Source organism: Thalassophryne amazonica, chromosome 18 (assembly GCF_902500255.1).
Source record: "Thalassophryne amazonica chromosome 18, fThaAma1.1, whole genome shotgun sequence".
Lineage (NCBI taxonomy): Eukaryota > Metazoa > Chordata > Actinopteri > Batrachoidiformes > Batrachoididae > Thalassophryne > Thalassophryne amazonica.
Window position 1 is genome coordinate 64164573 of NC_047120.1, and position 21250 is coordinate 64185822.

The 21250-nt window shown below is 40.9% G+C and overlaps 1 protein-coding gene across 1 annotated transcript in view; it reads left to right on the forward strand.

Annotated features, from left to right (window-relative positions):
• rnf213b (ring finger protein 213b) overlaps positions 1-21250 on the forward strand; it is an 86575-nt gene that overhangs the window by 64817 nt on the left and 508 nt on the right. The window contains 24 exon segments of the mRNA XM_034194411.1: positions 1097-1276; positions 2475-2620; positions 2705-2804; positions 4232-4343; positions 5041-5224; positions 5486-5670; positions 6108-6230; positions 6479-6577; positions 8344-8586; positions 9618-9699; positions 9779-9813; positions 9892-9995; positions 11777-11927; positions 12008-12164; positions 12237-12331; positions 14364-14612; positions 15057-15183; positions 15269-15352; positions 15877-16060; positions 16366-16567; positions 16669-16746; positions 16953-17150; positions 19794-19883; positions 20925-21103. Of these exon segments, the coding sequence (XP_034050302.1) occupies positions 1097-1276; positions 2475-2620; positions 2705-2804; positions 4232-4343; positions 5041-5224; positions 5486-5670; positions 6108-6230; positions 6479-6577; positions 8344-8586; positions 9618-9699; positions 9779-9813; positions 9892-9995; positions 11777-11927; positions 12008-12164; positions 12237-12331; positions 14364-14612; positions 15057-15183; positions 15269-15352; positions 15877-16060; positions 16366-16567; positions 16669-16746; positions 16953-17150; positions 19794-19883; positions 20925-21103 (3387 nt within the window).

Sequence of the window (21250 nt, forward strand, 5' to 3'; positions counted from 1 at the left end):
GAGAATAATCAAGATGTCTGTTGTCATGTACTGGATGGTTCATTCGTATATTTGGACATTGACACATTTGAGGGTTTTTCTTGACAGAATATTCAAGTTCTAAATGAATAATCAGGACAGTTTCACAGTGCAGAGTTGTCAGCTTTAATTTATTTGCTATTATTTCTATAGCGTCTCTGCTGTCAAAAAGATCTGGAGTTGATTTCAAGTGTTTACATCTCTCTCGATGATTGGTCATCCTGAAATGTAAACTGGTAAATATGCAGGATGTGAGCGTTCGTGAAAGAGAGTGAGGGAAGCAACCAAGACACGCATAACAGCTCCGACAGAGTTACAAGATCCAGTGGCTGTAATTAGAGAGAGTTCAGAATAAACAAAAATTATCTATTGCTTTTCCTTGGGATCCCCCTGGAAGAGTTACAGGACTTGGCGGACAGGATAAGGAAGTGTTGGATGAGCTGCTTAGTCTGCTGCCACCATGACCCGGACCTGAATAGGTGATAGTAAATGAATGAATGAATAAATAAGTGTCTGTATGTATCCACTGTTTTGGGTATTAAATTAACACTTTTCTAGTGTTAACACTGGCAGTGTTAAACTAACATTTCAGCAGTTTTTTTTTTGGAAGGATAGTATAGAAAAAGCTTTCAGGAGCTACAGGCAGAACCTCTGTCTTTTCTGCTTTCAGCTGTTAAAGGTTTTCTCCTATCCGATCTCTAATGGCCCTGAGACCATGAAAGACTAGATATTTTATCAGCTTCATTGGCCTTCAGTGCAAAGTGGAGCTTGATGTCATCAGCATGTAAATGGCATGCAATGTTGAGGCTGTTAATAATCCATTTCAGTGGCAGCATGAATATCACAAAGAGTAAGGGCCCTGGGACTGAACCCTGGGGAACACCATAAAATAGTAGAAAGTAGTCAGACATAAAATCACCAGTGGAGATAGTGAAACTTGAGTCAGTGAGGTAAGATGTAAGACCAGTCACCCTTATTCATACTAATATATCACAATAATCATAACATCCTGAACTACCCATAATGTCTTTAAATGTCTGTTCTTCACAGCGTTCTAACTTTTTCTTTCTTTCTAAAGGTTTGGCATTACTTGTCCAGTGTGCCTGTTGGAGCTCACCGAGCCATCTGTCCTGCCCTGTCAGCACGTCATTTGTCTGTCTTGTCTCCAATTGTGTATTCACCAGCAAAGACATTTCTGTCCTAAATGTAGAGCTGTACTACCAGCCGACTACCAGCCGACTGTTTCTCACGCCGTCAAGTGAGTTTTGAAAAGTGTAAAATCACAGCATGCACAGATGAACTGCATTTAAATAGTGTTTTTTTTTTTTGTCTGAATTAGAAGCTCAAATTGCTTTACAATGATGCCTCACATTCGTCTGTCTGGTAAATGTGGCATTTTAGCAGCCAAAATGTCTTTGACTTTGATTTATGTCACTTATGACACTTTAATTTTGGGACTCAGAAACTTAAACATTTGTCACTTAAAATTTTATCTTTTTAATATTTTATTTCTTTAATATCAAATGACTGTACATTATTGTAGGGAGGAATGAGATAAATGGGAACTAATAAAAGGAACATAGGAAGAACGGATGAAAGAAAGATGCAAAGAAAGCAATAAATTAAGGTGGAAAAAGAACATGTAGTACAAAAGGAAGAAAGTAAAGAAAGGAATGGGAAGCGTATCAGTAAAACAGTTGGAGACTTTCAAGTCCAGAATTAAGACACACTTACTGTATCTTCCCTTTCGTATGGCTAGCATACTGGCATAGTATGTTACTATGCTTTTTATCCTTTTTAATTCATTTTATTAGGAAACGGAGCATGCCGCAGCCTCAACTTTATCTAAAGGCTGGGTCTTTTAGTGAAGCTTAGGGCTAGTGGCCGGCTATCACCTTAGTATTTCTTCTGATTTTCTTGTTGCTTAATGCTGACAAATTATACTGTATTTTTTGTCTTTCTGATGCCTGATTCTGTTTTTCTCTCTGTTTGAGGTGCGGCTCCGTCCAGAGATGGCAGTGGTGTCTGTTTCTGTAACCCTCCCATCCTGTGCACTGGCAACATTTCCTGTATATACGTTTTTTAAATTGTGTTGGTTGCATGGCCCAGGCAGAGGGTCACCCCTTTGAGTCTGGTCTGCTTGAGGTTTCTTCCTCAGATGGAGTTTTTCCTTACCACTGTTGCCTGTGTGCTTGCTCTAGCGGTTGGTAAGGTTACACTTGTGTGAAGCGCCTTGAGGCAACTTTGTTGTGATTTGGCGCTGAAAATAAATTGAAATTGAAGGTAAGACTGAAGACAGAAGAAAAATAATCAATGATTTTAAAATAACTGCCTTTTAATTTTTGTCCTGATCAGTTTTTCTAACCAGCTGTAATTTAGAAGAGAATTTTCTTACCTATATGATTCTGCAAATGGTCAAACGAAGTGTGTTTCTAGTTTTCACCGTGTCATCTCAGGGTGGCGCTGGAGCAGCAGGCGGCAGTCCGGCGGTGCTGTAACACCTTCTTCCTGGAGGTCGTGTCCCGGTTCTGTCTGTGTGAGGGCCAGAAGCCTGCTGACGGCGTTGTGGAGCTGCTCTTCTCATTACTCGTCTCCGCTAACGGTGAGTGGCACAGCACTGACACAAACCGATTATTTGATGCCTGAAGCTGAGATGACGATTGATTGACTCTGTTGTATGGTGCAGGAAACGTGTACAGGACGAGAGAACTCACGCCATTCCTGGAATGTGTGGATAACAGTCCAGTGGTCCGATCCGTGCTGCCCAAACTCCTGTTACAGTACAGGTAAGAGCAGGAAGTACTCAAGTATGTTCTTCTAGAACAGCCATTCCCAAAATTAAGAACACTGATACACATTTGCATGATTATTTATTCATTCATTTACATTTTTAAAATAACCATGAATAATTTTGGGGTGATTGTTCATTCATTCATTTTCTGTTGCTTTTTCCGGTTGTGGTGGCAGCAGACTGAAGCTGTATAACTGGTGATACAAATTGCAAAACATGCACTATGCCCAGCTTCTCTATTCATGGCCAAGGAAGCCTATATTCTGGGTTGTCTGGGTGTCTTCTTGGCTTTCTTCACTTTTCTCCTTCTTGCACAGTCACTCACTTTTTGAGAACTGTCTACTCCATGCAGATTTACATACTGGTTGTATTTCTTCATAATTGATGTAAATAAAGACATATTCATTGACTTGGAAATGTTCATGTATCCATCCCCTGACTTGTCTGAAGAAAACTGGCAATAAAACAGATTATTTACAGGTATTATACCAAAGTAGCCCATTAGCCATCATCTTGGCTTTTATATTTTGAATTAATTTATAGCAAGTTGTAGAGATTTGCTTTGAGTTTGATTTTAAGGAAGATAATTTTAGAAATCTGTATATTGAGAAGCCTGATTTACGTTTTGTATTTGAAATGGCATAAACAAATTAAAATGTGTGAAATACCAAATATAAATGAATTGAAATAAATTGAATTGAATTTACAGTCAGGTCCATTTTACTTATTTTTGTAGTTTTGCCTCAGTACCTCACCACAGTTGAGTTTTATATAAACAGTCAAAATTGTTTTGTGGTGTCGACTGTCAGTCAATATGTCAATATCGCATTAACCATTTAAAAACTAATAAATAAATCTTTCCATCAGTCATTGAGAAGTACAAACAGTATGGTGTTGTACGGTTAATCTCGGCTATAAACTGTGAATCAAAACGTCTTCTGCGCATCAGCTGTCACTAAGCAAACCTCACCTCTTTTACGCTGAGAAAAACTGGAATTTCTGGAATCTGACATGTTGATGTTGTATTATGCAAACTGGCGAACCACTGTAAATAAATCCATCTTGTATTTTTAAATAAATTTATTTGGAAGTGAAGTCAACGTTGTAAGATGCCATGATAACGTGGTTATATTAAATTTCTGTACACGTCCTCGGTTGCAGGACGAGTGTCCTCATTTGTTCCGAGATAACTTTATCTCAACATCCTTATCTCTTCTTTCCTGTCTCTGTGTGTCTTTGAATATCTTCATCTATATCTTGTTATCTCTGTCCATTTCAGTGTTGTTATCCGGTTGTTCTCTCTTGACATGTGCGCACATTGTGTACTACTACTGTACATACATTTTATTTAACATCCACGGTGAATTTCATCCATGCATTTAGAAATTGGCTGTTTTGAGTAATTGTTGCATTTTGCATAAGTTTCAACCAGGTGAAGGTTCACATTCAGACCTACCTGAAGGATCTGGAGGAGAATCTTTTGGACTCAGAAGACCGATCTGAACTCTACCTACTGTTTGTTAACTGTTTCCAGGTAAAACGCACCTGTCGAAGTGAAAACCTGTCATGTGTTTTTGACCTTTATTATGTCATGTTCTCTACAATAAATTAATGATTTTAAGAGTAAAACTGTACAAGTAACATCCTAAAATTCAAGCAAATTATCAGAATATTAAAGATTTTTAGTTTGTGTTTTGCTTTGTGAAATTTGAGAAAGACGTTTTAAAAAAAATGCAATTTTAATTTCCCACAGACCAAGGTGACATTTTCAGATTACTGTAATCTCATGTGTTCTTAAAATCTTTTAATATGCTGTGATAACAGTCAATTTGTGCCAGTCAAGATTTTGCCCCCCCCCACCCCCCCAAAAAAATATACAAAAACTTTGATGTGAGCAAATAGTTTTGATCTGTAATAGTAATATTGTGATGCTACTATTTTCTAAAATAAATGAATTAAGTCAAATAAAATTAGTCTTTAATCTCCTAATATTATAGTAGTTTTAAAACTATTTTATTCTTGTGATTTTTTTTTTGAAGTTTTGACTGTTTTTGTAATAGCACATCATTAATTAAATAATTACATTCATTTCAGATATTATTTTTGTACAAATCTTGAACCGTCTTAAGTTTATTATTTAGTTTTGCTAGTTTTTGAATGAAACTGTTATTCCTGTAAAAAAAAACACCATTTGAAATTGATCTTGGGATTTGTTTGTTTGTTTGTACAAGGACTCTCTTTTGTGCTCGGATGTGGAGCAGCAGAGAGAGACCCAGGTTCGATTCCTGAGCAGGATGGCCCGGAAACAGACTCCAGACAAACAAGAAGATCCTGCGGAGTTCCTGCTGAGTTTCGCCAGACTACGACTATGTCTGAGCACCGCGGCTCGTCTACTACAGAAAACCACAGCTCAGAGTGCGTTCATCAAACACCAGCAGCTCCACAAATATTTACACTAATCACTGGAAACTCTTTACTAATTCACAACAAATCACCGTTTTAGTTAAACATACTCATTAGAATAAAAGGAAGGTCAGGAGTCCAGGTGCAGGTTCAGAAGTTAATCCCCTTTTTCTTGAGTACTATGAACCAGAACATTCTTTTTATTTTGGGTTTTATCTTTACAAATATTAAACTGTGGAATTAAACAAGCAGGTGTGTGTGTGTGTTTGTTAGTGCACGAGGAGGCTGATGAGTTCCTGCTGCAGGTGAAGGCGGTGTGCAGTTACTCTGGAAACGATTGGCTCAGAGTGTTCCTGGTCCGAGCCCTCCACAGACTCTCTGGTTTGGACTCCATCCTGGCCCTGATGAACAGTCCTTCCTGGAGCTGGATCTTCCCGTCAGAACTCCTTCGACTTCAGGTACAGATATTACAAGGAACTAAAAAGGTACTTGTCGATACCTCACAGACACAAAACAGCAGCCATGGTGACTTTTGATGATTCCCATGTTGGAGCTTTACTTTTCTGAAAAGCAGCTGCTCTACTTTCATACATTTAGGTCATTTCTTTTCAAGCAGTTTTCCATCTCCAACCCATCGAAATATTTGTTGACCACAATGTTTTTTTTTTCCTCTCACAACTCTCCAGAATCTGGTTCTCATTCCAGATTCTTCAAAGCTATTAAAAAAAATTCATCTGACTTTTGAATTGTAGCATTTCTTAATCGATTGATTATGCGAATGGTTGAGAAAAAGTTTTTTCATTTAGTTAAATCATTCATTTCAGTGAAGCTTTTAACTTCATTTATGAGAAAAAATAAACACATCAAAATACTTTTTTATTATTTTTTTCCCCAGAGGATGATTCCAGTCCAAATGGATCCGTTCCTATGCTGTGGGCCACTGTACCGGACCCTGAGGAACGCTGTGGGCAAGGTTCTGTTGGAAAACAGAACAGACATCCTTAAAACACAAATAAAGGTGAGAAATTCTGCAAAAAATTTAGTTCAGTTTAGTTAACAACCTTTTTGTTTAAAATGTAAGACTGGTCACCTGATCACCAAACCAGATGTGATTGGATTAAATAAAGAAGTGTGATGAAATAAAGTTATTCATAAAGGGAAGCAGAGAACCGCTGAATGTTGGATGGTAACAGACTCATCTCCAGCAGTTTTTTTTTTGTTGTTGTTTGTTTTTTTTTGTTTTGTTTTTTTGCATTCTTCCTGCAGAAGTTGAAGGGTTCTCAGTCTGGCCTCCTGGGTCTGGTCCTGTTCCGACAGGTGACCTGCCGCTACAGATCACCTGACAGCCTGCATCCTTCCACAGAGGTCACTTTACACCACACCTCATTTTGTCCATTAAATAACTTGAACACTTCCAGCTTTTGACCTGAAACTGTTTTGTCAGGGTTGGTCTCTATGAGAAGAAGCTGCTCATGGCGGCGGCAGCTACAGAGATGCAAATTGTCTTGTGTCATGGCCCAGTCACACGGCACTTAACGAAGGGTGACGAAGCCCTGATGAAACAAGAAATCTAGACTTTCGTTGACTGTTGTTGGCATCGTTTAACCTTCGCGCAGCTTCGTTCCTGCAGCTGGCGCTTCGTCAGGATTTTTAAACTGTTGAAAAATTTGAACGAAGGGCAACGGAAACCTCAGTTCGTCTGTGTTTCCTTTTGCTGTCGTTCTTGACGTTTTTTTAATCGTTTGTGTAGTTTATGTAATGTTATTGTTTAATTTGACTTCGTTGGAGCAGCTGAACGTTTTCACACAGCGCAGAAGTCGGTTTGTGAGCGCCAAGGCTGCTGCTGCGTTCATGTACCCTCGAAAATTACAGGGCAAACTCAGCCTGCTTGCTTGGATTTTTTTTATCTGTGTGGGGGGGCAGCTTCAGTGGGCTCAGGCACATTACATAGGCCAGAATTAATCTTTTGTGTGGATATAATTAATTATTTTGCCACAAGCAACTGTTGAATTTGAAACAACGAAAAAGTTGTGTAATTTCCGATGGTACTTGAATGCAGCGGCAGCAGGAGCACCTGCGTTATTATTTTGTATTAAATATAACAATATGAGTGTAGGAATGATAATCCAGTCTTTCTGCACATGTGGGAATGGGTAGATGAATCAAAATGATGATATAAAGAGCTGTTCTGGAAGGAAGAATTCACATTGTGGATCAGTGATCAGCTGGTGGAATAACCGCACATGTGAGTCAATGCACGCGTTCACACGCACTGATTAATTTACTGCTCTGATATATTCAATCATCTTTACACTTATATTTATTCTCCCTTTTGACAGTTTTCTGTTATAAATCAATATATATGGCTTAGAACATAATACAGTGATACAGCAGTGACCACAGAACACTTTTTTTTTTTTTTTTAATTGGAGTGTCGACAGACTGTGGATTCTGATGATGATGGAGATGGTCCCTCTTTTGTTCTGGACAAGGAACCAGAGCAGGTGGTCCATCGACATGCACACAGATCTCCACAGATTCTGTTTGCAGTTTCTCCAGGACTCAGGCGCTATGAGCTCTGTCCCAGCGCCGAGTGTTGGAGCAGACACACACTGCTCCAACTGTGGCTCCAGGCGCGTTTCGTCGAGATCGTGAACTTCGGTTTTGTTAAGTTCCTCTTTCGTCCCTTTTGCGCTCTTGCTTCGCAGACTGTTCGGTGATAAAAGCTCTTTCGTCCACCTTTTCTCAACGAATTGTGTTGTTTTTTACTTTTTCCCTTCATTCAGGAGTCGTCGTGTGCTGTGTGACTGGGCCATCAGGAACCAATGAAAATATAATTCTGCATGACGGAAAACAATGTCAAAGCTAACTCGCCGTGTGCAGACTTGCCAGGATTTGAGTCATTCAGTCACAGTGGCGTCATGACAACCAGAAGCCCCGCCTCCTTAGCCAGTGAGCACGCCTGCTGTTGTTACATCTGTTTATGAACCAGTCTGGTCCTAAAAGCTGCTCTGGCGGGTACACTTAAATAAACCCGTCCATCATATTGTCCTCCTGATGGTATGTGATGAGTTCGTTTTTCTTCTGTGACAGTTTTTATTTTATTCGTGTGTCTCTGCACAAACTTACAGGAGATAACGAGACTGGACCAGGTCCTGGAAACCATCAGGTCCGAGGAGTTGAAAGAGTTTTGTTCTGCCCTTCTGTCCAATCACATCGGTGGACCCAACTCACCTCTGCATCTGGACCCTGGTCTTCCTGCTGACACTCGGACCCTGCTGGAGCTGCTGGTCCATCTGGACTTTGTGCTCCTCACTGGGAACCCCCTCCTGGTTCCTCTCTACCACATCGCCTTTCAGCCTGAGAATGTTACAGTAAGACCGGTTTTGTTTTTTATGTTTGATTCTCATATTTAGTCCTCCACAGTCCACAGACATAAATATCATCCCACAACCTTAAAGCTTAACTGAAAATGTTATTACATATACATAACATCAAAATCAAAAATTGAGACAGTCATTACCTCTATCAACCAGCAGAGGGTGATAGAGGTCCAACGTCTACACATATCCTGAGAAGAGCAAGAGGTGATTTGGTCGCTGTTTATTTGTTGTGCAGTTTAGTCCAAAAGTAGTCAACAGATTTTGATATTTTGTGGAGACGGTCGTTGGATAAGTGGACTGTTTGTCCATCGTGACATTTCACATGTGACTGAGATAACTTCAGTTGTATGTCCACAATTGTTACCAAACTTGGCATATGAATTACACATATTGACTTCAAGATGTTGATTAATTTGGGGGTCAAAAGCTCAAGGGTCAAGGTTAAAAGTGTGCTTTGTAAAAATCTTGTGAGCGCAAGAACTTCTTTTTTTAACGTCCTGATTGTCACCAAATTTGGTATGTGTATTATATTGATCCCAAGAATCCTACTGGCTTTGGGTGTAAAAGTCAAGGTTACAGGAGCGTACTGTGTAAAAATCTTGTAAGTGCATTGGCCTCTTTCCTAATTGCTTGATTGTCACCAAACTTGGTGTCTGTATTACTCATTGGTGACCCAAGAAGCCCACTGATTTTGTCAAACCAATTACCAACAAACTAAGATGAGAAGGATCACCTGCGTGGTGAGGAAACATTGGATTTGGGATTTTTTTTTTCATGTGGCGTGTTTCTTTGGAACATGATCCAGCACACAGGTGTCTCAGTGTTGAGGATCCTAACAACTGGGCAACCCCCACGTTTCACCTGGCTTCAGCAGGTCGATGGTTACTTTAAGAAGGTAGGGATGGACTGGTTGTCTACCTGAGTGGTTGCCATCCAGGATCCAGGATGTGATGTTCTGTGATGTGGATGCAGCACCAACTTGTGATCCCAGACCTGACCTGACCCATTCTTCTTGGTTCCAGCACTCCTTTCTGCCCACCATGCCTGATGATCACACCGGTGAGGCCCGACAGTGGCTGAGTGATAAGAAGTTGGTGATGTACTGTAAGTGCTTCACATCGTAAAGCTTAACATTCCTACGTTACATGCCGGACATTGAACGTGAGTTTTACTTTCTGTGCAGACTGTGCCAAAGGTCACGCCTGCTTTGTTGGAGAGGTATGAACATCTTCTCGAGCGTTACAGAATAAAAACGGCCTGAATTAACAGACCATGCTTTCTTGTATTGTCTTGTAGTGTGGGAGACCCATGGTCGTATCCAAATGTCCTGACTGTGGATCTCAAATTGGGGGTCAGAGTCACAACCCGGTCCACGGATTTACAAAACACACAGAAGGCAGGTTAGTAAAACAGAGGTTACAGGGGCGGATCTAGCTTCAGGTGTGTGTGTGGGGGCGGGGGCAACAAAGAGTAGATGGCTGATAATTTTCTATATTTAACTTTCTGAGAATATGTACAACCCCTGGCAAAAATTATGGAATCACCAGCCTCAGAGGATGTTCATTCAGTCATTTCAAATGGCAACTTTCTGGCTTTAAGAAACACTATAAGAAATCAAGAAAAAAAGATTGTGGCAGTCAGTAACGGTTACTTTTTAGACCAAGCAGAAGAAAAAAATATGGAATCACTCAATTCTGAGGAAAAAATTATGGAATCACCCTGTAAATTTTCATCCCCCAAATTAACACCTGCATCAAATCAGATCTGCTCATTGACATTGACCCTATGCCATGACATTGACCCTATGTGTCTTTTTGCAAGGAATGTTTTTGCAGTTTTTGCTCTATGGCAAGATGCATTATCATCTTGAAAAATGATTTCATCATCCCCAAACATCCTTTCAATTGTCCAAAATATCAACATAAACTTCTGCCTTTATTGATGATGTAATGACAGCCATCTCCCCAGTGCCTTTACCTGACATGCAGCCCCATATCATCAATGACTGTGGAAATTTAAATGTTCTCTTCAGGCAGTCATCTTTAGGCACCAAACAAAAGTTCCAGCATCATCACCTTGCCCAATGCAGATTCGAGATTCATCACTGAATATGACTTTCATCCAGTCATCCACAGTCCACAATTGCTTTTCCTTAGCCCATTGTAACCTTGGTTTTTTCTGTTTAGGTGTTAATGATGCCTTTCGATTAGCTTTTCTGTATGTAAATCCCATTTCCTTTAGGCGGTTTCTTACAGTTCGGTCACAGACGTTGACTCCAGTTTCCTCCCATTCGTTCCTCATTTGTTTTGTTGTACATTTTTCGATTTTTGAGACATATTGCTTTAAGTTTTCTGTCTTGACGCTTTGTCTTCCTTGGTCTACCAGTATGTTTGCCTTTAACAACCTTCCCATGTTGTTTGTATTTGGTCCAGAGTTTAGACACAGCTGACTGTGAACAACCAACATCTTTTGCAACATTGCGTGATGATTTACTCTCTTTTAAGAGTTTGATAATCCTCTCCTTTGTTTCAATTGACATCTCTCGTGTTGGAGCCATGATTCATGTCAATCCACTTGGTGCAACAGCTCTCGAAGGTGTGTTCACTCCTTTTTAGATGCAGACTAATGAGCAGATCTGATATGATGCAGGTGTTAGTTTTGGGGATGAAAATTTACAGGGTGATTCCATAATTTTTTCCTCAGAATTGAGTGATTCCATATTTTTTTTCCTCTGCTTGGTCTAAAAAAGTAACCGTTACTGACTGCCACAATCTTTTTTCTTCATTTCTTATAGTGTTTCTTAAAGCCAGAAAGTTGCCATTTGAAATGACTTTAGTTTTGTGTCATGTCTGTGATCTGCTTTTTTTCTACAAAATTAAACAACTGAATGAACATCCTCCGAGGCCGGTGATTCCATAATTTTTGCCAGGGGTTGTAGAAGCTAACAGACTTTTGGATCTGAGTGCCTTTCAGTTTACAAATTGGTTCCTCTACTTGTTGCGTCAAGCAGCGACAGGAAAATTTTTTACGCATGTTAGAATATTTTCTGCTGCCTGACTTCCAAATCCACATCAGATGTATTGTTGGTCCTCAGTGGAGGTGTGCACTCTACTGAGTGTAGCTGTCATCGTGTATCACGAGAAATCGTTTGAATAACAATCTGTTTTTTGTGTGTATCAAGGGTTAGAGACCAGACTCGGACCGGACATGTGCTTGGAGAAGCTCATCAGCGGTCTGAAGCTCCTGACCGCCAGCTGACACACGCTCAGTCCTGCATCCTGCGGCTCCTAACGCACCTTGCTATGCTGCAGGGTGCCATCAGAAACACCAGAGTGAGACCTCGCCTCAGCAAATAATCAGTCTCAATCTCACAGGGATGGATGTTATTGAAGCTGATCCTTTAATCCTGTAGGGAGTCGGTGATATGATCCACCCGAGGACGCCGGATGTTTTTACGTTCTTGTGGAACCACCTCAAAATGGACCTGAACGTTTTGGGGCAGATGCTGGATCAGAACATGGACAACACGGCGCTTATCGTTCATATGATTCTCAACACCTGCACAACATGTACGTAATACTGACTCCAAAAAAAATGTATTTCAATAAAATACTGTGACATCGTTCTGAATCATGTCTAAGGTTCCCACCATGCGAGAGGAGATCTGTCCTCTAGACAGGAACGGCAAAACTGGGAGAAGCAAGTCTGTGATTCTGCTGTTAATCCAATCCTGCAAGTAAGAACACGGTGAAATTACAGATGGCACAAAGCTGCTGCTTGACAAATAAAGTCAGAATAATGACAGATGGCAATTTATGCAAATTAGCAATAACCTGGGTGTGTGTGTGTGTGTGTGGGGGGGGGGGGGCATACATATGGTAGTGTCATATACTCTGGTCTACCAGGAGGGGGTCTCCTGACCCCTCTCCTGGGGTCTATTGTACCACAATAGACATGGATCTATTGTGACCCCAAGTGAAAACAAGGGAGCAGCCGAAGGGACTTACTTTTGTACTGATAAAGAGAGTAAACTTCAATGAAAGTATTGAATTGATGATTACAAGCAGTGGTGGGCACAGCTAACCAAAAAGTTAGCTTCAGTAACCGCTAATCGGCTAACTGAAAAATTAACTTTTATAGAGCTAAACCAATAAACCACTAAAAACAATTTAGTGGAAGCTACAGCTAATCGCTAACCGCTAACTTTCAGTATTGTCTCTGGTACACTCTCAGCTGTTGACAAGCCGGATTTAAGTTTAAGCACCACCAACGCTTCTGATTAGAATCAAAGACGATCACAAACCCAACACAACCAATGAGCCAGCGCTTCTGTCGTTGTGCACCCTGCCCACTGCTGTAAGAAAGAGTCATTTACATTCAAAATGCATAAAACACTGCCATCTACTGGATGGCAGTGTGGATTTGAGCTGAATCACAACTTAAACAGAATTTTCAGTTTTGCAAATGCAACAGAATTTTCAGTTTTGCAAATGCATTCTTTTTTTACAGATGAAAAAAAATTACATATTTTACAAATACACATTTATTTGTAAAAACCAACACACATGTTAAGTGACGTGTGTTGGTTTTTACATCAAACAATCAATGATGAGGGGAGTCTCATTTTACCCATAAGGCATTTTGGCATCTGTGTGTGTTAATGTTCAAAACATTCAGAATTAGTGCATTATTTTAAAATTAGAAGATATGTGTTATATTTTCTCTTTAATTAATGACATTACTGTAGGCATTCTGTCTGGATTAATTTGATTTACAAATCAAAACCATAAGTCATAAGTGGTCCAGCCTCACGTCTGGACCACTGTATGCTGTGAATGTAAATGAGTTTTGTTCTTTTCTTTTTGTAGCGGCCTGGCCCCTTATGCTGGGTTAGAGTTGAGCTCAGCTCCTGTCAGCTGCCTGACTGCTACAAAGTACGTAGCAGACAGGAACCAATATGTATGATTTTATGATTGAGAGATGTTTTCACCATAACTAACTATGCCAAAAAACACTAGCGAACCTAAATTAGCTGAACTAAATTTAGCAGTATCTAATTGGTCCGCTGATGGTGTTTGAAGTTAGCTGAAAAGCTAATACGCTAACAAAAAGGTTAGCTTTACTATTTTGCTGTTAGCGGATTAGCGGAATTGTGCCCACCACTGATTGAAAGTAAATGTTACTTGAGTTATTCTTTTAGAAAAACTAATATATGCAAATAAAATTTACTTAAGAATTGTCTTTGTAAAATTTACTTTGAGTGAAAAACTTTCCCAGATTTTTTTTTCAAATAAATACCACTCCAATTTTTTTTCAGTGTAGAAAAGCTAATAGAGTTGTGGTTCTCAGGTTTGCTTAAAAATTTTTTTACTTGATTTTACAACAGTTTTAACACTAAACATTGATAATGTCATTTACAGTTACATTGTAAAATGCTGTAACAAATTACAAGTAAATACCAAGTAACACATTGCAAAAATGGGTATGTTTTTAAAAGTAAATGTGGATAATTAAAAAATACAATTGCAAATATAATTAAGAAATCAAAGTAATATTTACAGGGCCCCCCCAAAAATCATTTTTATCAGTGTATGTGTGTGTGGTCGTTTTGTGTGTGTGTGTGTGTGGGGGGGGGGGGGGCATACATATGGTACTGTCATTATATAATAAGATGCACTTTTGGATAAATCAAGTGCACTGGCTGTGATGTTTTTGTTTCCAGATCTGTGTGTTTTATCAGTAAAGCCATGTAACCTGTCTTCATTCAGAACATGTCGAAGCATCTCGCTGAAGCCCAGGAGAGAATCTCCACCGACGATGGTCTTGTTGGCAGCCCCTTAATGACTCTGCTTTTCGGGGATCCAGGAACTATGTTGTCCCTTCCTTCCGACTGTCCAACACATCGCTCGTCCTTCTGGACTCTACCCGAGACAATGACGGTGGCGCGTTTCTCTCAGTTGGTGGGAGAATCACAGAATTGCGGCTCTTTACCGCTGCTCACCCTCTTCCTTCAGAAGGTATTGCCCAGCAGTGGTTCATCTGATCATGTGAGAACTCATAAGCGAGCATGCATGACTTTTGCAGATTCACCAGGGAGCTAACGGCGCATTTCCAGAGATCTGCTAACTGAAAACTTAGCTGTGATAACGGTAAACCAAAAAACTGCTAAAAGAATTTTTTTCATGTTCGTGTAAGTGTCTGTGCATTATGTGGCGTGGTCTAACATTGGCCCGCCCTGTAGAGGCACTCCTTGAGAAACTTGTTTTTGCTCTGCAGAGAAAACTATACCCTCAGTACTCTGTAAGTCTAGCGCCCCCTGCCTACCAATGATTCTTTAGTCTGTGACACACGGCGCGGTGGACTGGAGGATCTCCTGTGTTGATTTCCCACATTGCAGTTTGGCAGTTTGGAGATAGGGAGACCTGCCTAATTGTTGATTGGACCATCTGTCTTTGTCCCAGATACGCTGTGTGAGACAGTTACATCATCTGCCCGAGCTGGCTGCTCTGCAGTCGGACCTGCTGAGGGTTTTCCCAACAGATCCCACATCCGAGACGATTTCACAGACATTACAGCAGATCCCAGCAGGTATGAAACCACCTGAAGTCACAGCAGGTAAAACAGTAGTTAAACCCCCCCATTGCCACATGCTAACCTGCCTTTAACCTGTTAGGGTACCAGAAGAACACACTGCTCGGCAGAGTGAAACGATTCATGACTGTGTGGAACTACCTCCGATCAGAGGTGGCAAACAACTGTAAGTATGCAACCATTCATATTTAATTTTAATATGTCAATGCACACGCCCACTGAGCCAGTCTGTGCTCAGTGAGACACGCCCACGGAACCAGTCTGTGCTCAGGGAGACACGCCCACTGAGCCAGTCTGTGCTCAGGGAGACACACCCACTGAGCCATTCTTTGCTCAGGGAGATACGCCCACTGAGCCAGTCTGCGTTCAGGAACACACGCCCCCTGATCCAGTTTGTGCTCAGGGAGACACACCCACTGAACTGATATGTGTTCGGTGAGACATGCCCATATATTTTCTGGGGGGTGATGTCTGATATTTGAATGAAAAGAGGGGGTGTGGCAAATAGCACCTTCTTTCCATTTAACACAGGTACACAAAGAAGTTGTTGTCTTACTGAAACCCACAAATTATTATTTTAATTATACTTGTTTAGGATGCCACAGATCAGTCTGTGCTGTATTTTATTGTATGAACTTTACTATCTGCGTGAACTGATTCGCTTCTTGCTGCGCTTGTGTATAAATGCAGCTGCAGGTTTGGGTATAGACGTCAGCCTGTGTGGAAAAGAGCTGACAACTGAGAGCTCTGGAGCATTCCTGACACCGTGTAGACATGGACCTGGATCATGTCTTGGAACGCTGGTGGAATTCCTGTCTGATACTCAAAACATCCTGGTGAGAGAATCCAGGAAACTGAGTCGCCAAGAGGACAGGTCAGTCCAGTATCGAACACTGAATCCCTGTGATTCTTCAGGAACTCCATTCCCACTAAGTCATGCTCATTTTCAAAGGGTTGTATAAAATTAATTCTGTCATCAAACTGCATCTTTATATCCAAAGAAATACATGGTAATGATTAAGGTGCTTCAGAATGATGTTCTTGTTGGTACAATACGAAATACTACTACCACTGATCGCTACAGTAGTAGTCGTATTCAAATTCAGTGATGTATTTCACTTGAACTTGGGTTTAATCTGAGATGTTTGATCGATTATAAACATTCTCTTGTTTTTCCAGTGAATACAGCGTTCCGTTAGAGGGGATATCAGATACCCAGCTCACCGTGTGCCATCCAGAGAGAGAGCTGATCCCGCTGGTTTTAGCCCACTGCCACTACACCCTGAAGAAAGGTTGTGAGACAGACAGCACTTATGATCTGCCGGGGATTCAAACCCAGCTGGCCCGTCGCTTCCTGTCTGGGAAGCCACTTATCCAGACGGTAAAGATTGAAATCAGCCAAGAAGCTGCATGTAAATGTCTGGAAGTGAGGAAAAAAAAGTCATCCTAAAAATCACTATTGTCTGTTTTAATTCAAATCAGGACACCTCGAGGTACTTGAACAGAAGCCTACAAGATTTTTCTGTGGTTCTAAATGAAGTCAGAGAGAAGATTCCTCAGGTCAGTCCATTTCAGTGGTGCTTCTGATGAACTTTGTCACATTTATGGTGCCAGCGTCTTCATCTGGAGTTGACTAAAGTCTAGCTAAAGAACGCCCACAGTAGACTTCCTTGTAGAACTTTGAGAAGCACCATCCTTAGAGGTCACATTCTTTCCTCTGCACGGTACATGTTGTCTTACTGACAGTTTCTCTGTTGGTGCTGCAGGAACCCCTGAAGGGTTCAGTGAGTGGCACCATGAGGACGGTGCTGCGATCATACACCGATGTTTGTGATGCCGTGTTTGTGGTGGAGATTGGTCTTCGCTTCCTTGGCAAGACAGGAGGGCATCCTCAAGACCAACTTTTGTCCTACCTCACTGAGTCTCTGCAGATGCGTTCACAGATTTCCAGAACTGTAGCCAAGGTATAACACAGATAATAGCACAGCTAATGAATGAATGGAGATGTGCAAATGTCATTTTCATGCAGGTGACTTTTGTTGTTTTTCCAGCCAAGTGTAAATCCAAAGTGTGGCAGTTTTGGTTTTGTTTTTTTTTAGCATTTTGTTGCTGGGTAGACCTTCCAGGTGGTGATTGGCACAGTATAAATTCAAGCTAAAATCATCCTGAATGATAGCCCTCACCTCAACTACAACAAACCCATAGCAATAGTAAAAGAAGAAATTAAAGCACTGTGTCTAAATTCTCCATTCATCTCGTCAGAGAGACCAACACCCAGATACAGTCCCGTCCAAAAGATATTGGACCAACAAGGCCAGTGCATTTGTTTTAGCTACATTCTGAAGATTTTTGTGTTTGAGATTTGTTAGACAATATATGTAGAATACCACACGTTTTGTACCAGACCACCCAATTTGGTGTGAGAAAAACATCTATACATTAAAAGGTAATCCATATCTTTTACTTGTAGTAACTGCATCCAACCTGCTGATGTCACCAAATTAATGGTTTCTTGATTTCTTCTTCTTTTACAGACTTTTGGCTCTGTTAGATATTTCTTAAAAAATTTCTTTCAGTCTCCTTTTTAGGAGGTGTAATGGTGCTCAATTGGGTTAAGGTTTAGTGATTAACTTAACCAGATTAGAACCTTTCTCTTTTTGCTTGAAGGAGTCCTTTGTTGAGTTGTTGTTTTTTAGATCATTGCCTGGCTGCTGGGGTTAAATGTACTTCAGAAACAAGTTGAACTACACTCAACAAAAATATAAATGCAACACTTTTGGTTTTGCTCCCATTTTGTATGAGATGAACTCAAAGATCTAAAACTTTTTCCACATACACAATATCACCATTTCCCTCAAATATTGTTCACAAACCAGTCTAAATCTGTGATAGTGAGCACTTCTCCTTTGCTGAGATAATCCATCCCACCTCACAGGTGTGCCATATCAAGATGCTGATTAGACACCATGATTAGTGCACAGGTGTGCCTTAGACTGTCCACAATAAAAGGCCACTCTGAAAGGTGCAGTTTTATCACACAGCACAATGCCACAGATGTCGCAAGATTTGAGGGAGCATACAATTGGCATGCTGACAGCAGGAATGTCAACCAGAGCTGTTGCTCGTGTATTGAATGTTCATTTCTCTACCATAAGCCGTCTCCAAAGGTGTTTCAGAGAATTTGGCAGTACATCCAACCAGCCTCACAACCGCAGACCACGTGTAACCACACCAGCCCAGGACCTCCACATCCAGCATGTTCACCTCCAAGATCGTCTAAGACCAGCCACTCGGACAGCTGCTGAAACAATCGGTTTGCATAACCAAAGAATTTCTGCACAGAAACCGTCTCAGGGAAGCTCATCTGCATGCTCGTCGTCCTCATTGGGGTCTCGACCTGACTCCAGTTCGTCGTCGTAACCGACTTGAGTGGGCAAATGCTCACATTTGCAGGCGTTTGGCACGTTGGAGAGGTGTTCTCTTCACGGATGAATCCCGGTTCAGACTGTTCAGATCAGATGGCAGACAGCGTGTGTGGCGTCGTGTTGGTGAGCGGTTTCTGATGTCAGTGTTGTGGATCGAGTGGCCCATGGAGGCGGTGGGGTTATGGTATGGGCAGGCATCTGTTATGGACGAAGAACACAGGTGCATTTTATTGATGGCATTTTGAATGCACAGAGATACCGTGACGAGATCCTGAGGCCAATTGTTGTGCCATACATCCAAGAACATCACCTCATGTTGCAGCAGGATAATGCACGGCCCCATGTTGCAAGGATCTGTACACAATTCTTGGAAGCTGAAAATGTCCCAGTTCTTGCATGGCCGGCATACTCACCGGACATGTCACCCATTGAGCATGTTTGGGATGCTCTGGACCGGCGTATACGACAGCGTGTACCAGTTCCTGCCAGTATCCAGCAACTTCGCACAGCCATTGAAGAGGAGTGGACCAACATGCCACAGGCCACAATTGACAACCTGATCAACTCTATGCGAAGGAGATGTGTTGCACTGCATGAGGCAAATGGTGGTCACACCAGATACTGACTGGTATCCCCCCCAATAAAACAAAACTGCACCTTTCAGAGTGGCCTTTTATTGTGGACAGTCTAAGGCACACCCGTGCACTAATCATGGTGTCTAATCAGCATCTTGATATGGCACACCTGTGAGGTGGGATGGATTATCTCAGCAAAGGAGAAGTGCTCACTATCACAGATTTAGACTGGTTTGTGAACAATATTTGAGGGAAATGGTGATATTGTGTATGTGGAAAAACTTTTAGATCTTTGAGTTCATCTCATACAAAATGGGAGCAAAACCAAAAGTGTTGTGTTTATATTTTTGTTGAGTGTATATTGTAGTATAAGCAACACGTTTGTTGTCATGTCCCACAGCAGCCTGTACACAACATTCTTGAAATGGAGCAATGTCTCCACCTGGTGGACAATTACCATTAATGAATAAAATTTCACCAAGAGCTCCAGTGCGCGCGCGTGTGTGTGTGTGTGTGTGTTTTCTTGCATAACCTTATCTTCTTGTGTGCTGTGGTGTTCTAACAAATGTGCACACGTTGATGTTGAAATCTCCTGTTTTTATTTTAGTGTCTTGGAGAGAGCAAATTGGAGCAGTGCATTTCCACCTGGCAACTCCTGGCCTGTTGGAAATCTGAGCTAATACTAACCAGAAAGCAAGTGAGTGCTGTACTAATGAAATGCAAACAATTCCACCAGCTGAAATAAAGTCATTCCAGCTTTCTCATCAGAATAGTTGCTCCTCAACTTGGGAAAAGATGAGGCACGCTCCCTGTAGATAATTTCATTTTAAATTGATTATTCTGAAATTGATTATTCTGAAAACTATACATTTATCACTCAAGATTGTGTAGCTTCTTGATTCTGCAGCCTTTCAAATTGACCCCTATTGACCAAAATATCTTATTTCATAAAAATCTTTTTTTCTATGTATAAATGCATATAAATGCCAAATACAATATAAAATATCATAATTATTATAGTAAATATTATGGTTGATGTTAGAACATATGCAAAATAACCAAAAGCCAAAGTAACCAAATCCAATATGGCCACCGATGTCCAAGATGGCAAAGGGAAAAAGAAAACAAACAAACAAAAACATAACATTTTGAAAGTATTACCAAAAATCTCATCGTACATGACTAGAGGGATGTATTTGGTATGTTTTTATCTGGTATCCTGGATGTTGGCAACCATATTAACTGTGTGTGTGTGTATGTGTGTGTGTGTGTGTGTGTGAAATTGAACATCAAATATGAGTTTTAGTATGTGATTTGGATAATATTTAGTATTTTATGTATAAATAAAAAATGTTATTTAATAAACAGAACAATTTGGTCAATAGGGGACACTGAAAGGCTGTAAAATCAAGAAGGTGCATGATATTGATTGTGACGTTAAAATAACATATAAAGATCGATAGCTTTCAGAAAAATATAGTTAGCATTTGCTCCCCCTAGTGGTAGTCTTGGCCCATACACTAAGGAGGCTGGAGATTTGCGATCAGCGCCGTCTGTATGTCTGTGGACAATAAGCTGAAAATGTAGAGGACAGTATGTGATGGTCCTTTGACCAGAGAAGACTTTGATAAACGCTGAGGGTGATATGATCTGAGTGTCAGCTGGAAGCTAAGCGTAACCTGGACCATGTAACCTCCTGTGTGACTGACTCCAGGTTTGGTTCCTCTCTTTATCTCAGGATCCATTTCAGAGGATTCCGTCTGACTTCCAGCAGAAACTGTCTGAGGAGGAGAGGAAAGCGCTGAAGATGTTCCTCGCAGTCACAGATGTTGAAAGTTTCTCCGTGGAGCTGCATGAAATTTTGCTGCTGAAGACGAGCCGCTCCGTTCCAGAGCAGGGTTACGAACCGCACTGGGAGTAAGCAAGCACTCGCACTTTAACAACCTGTTTGTGCCCAGACTCTCCCACAGCACTCGTTAGAGCGGAAGTAAACATTTGCCTACTCTTGAAGTCATTAAAAAAATTCTTGTAACTGATAAATGTTACACTTCATCAGCTCCAGGC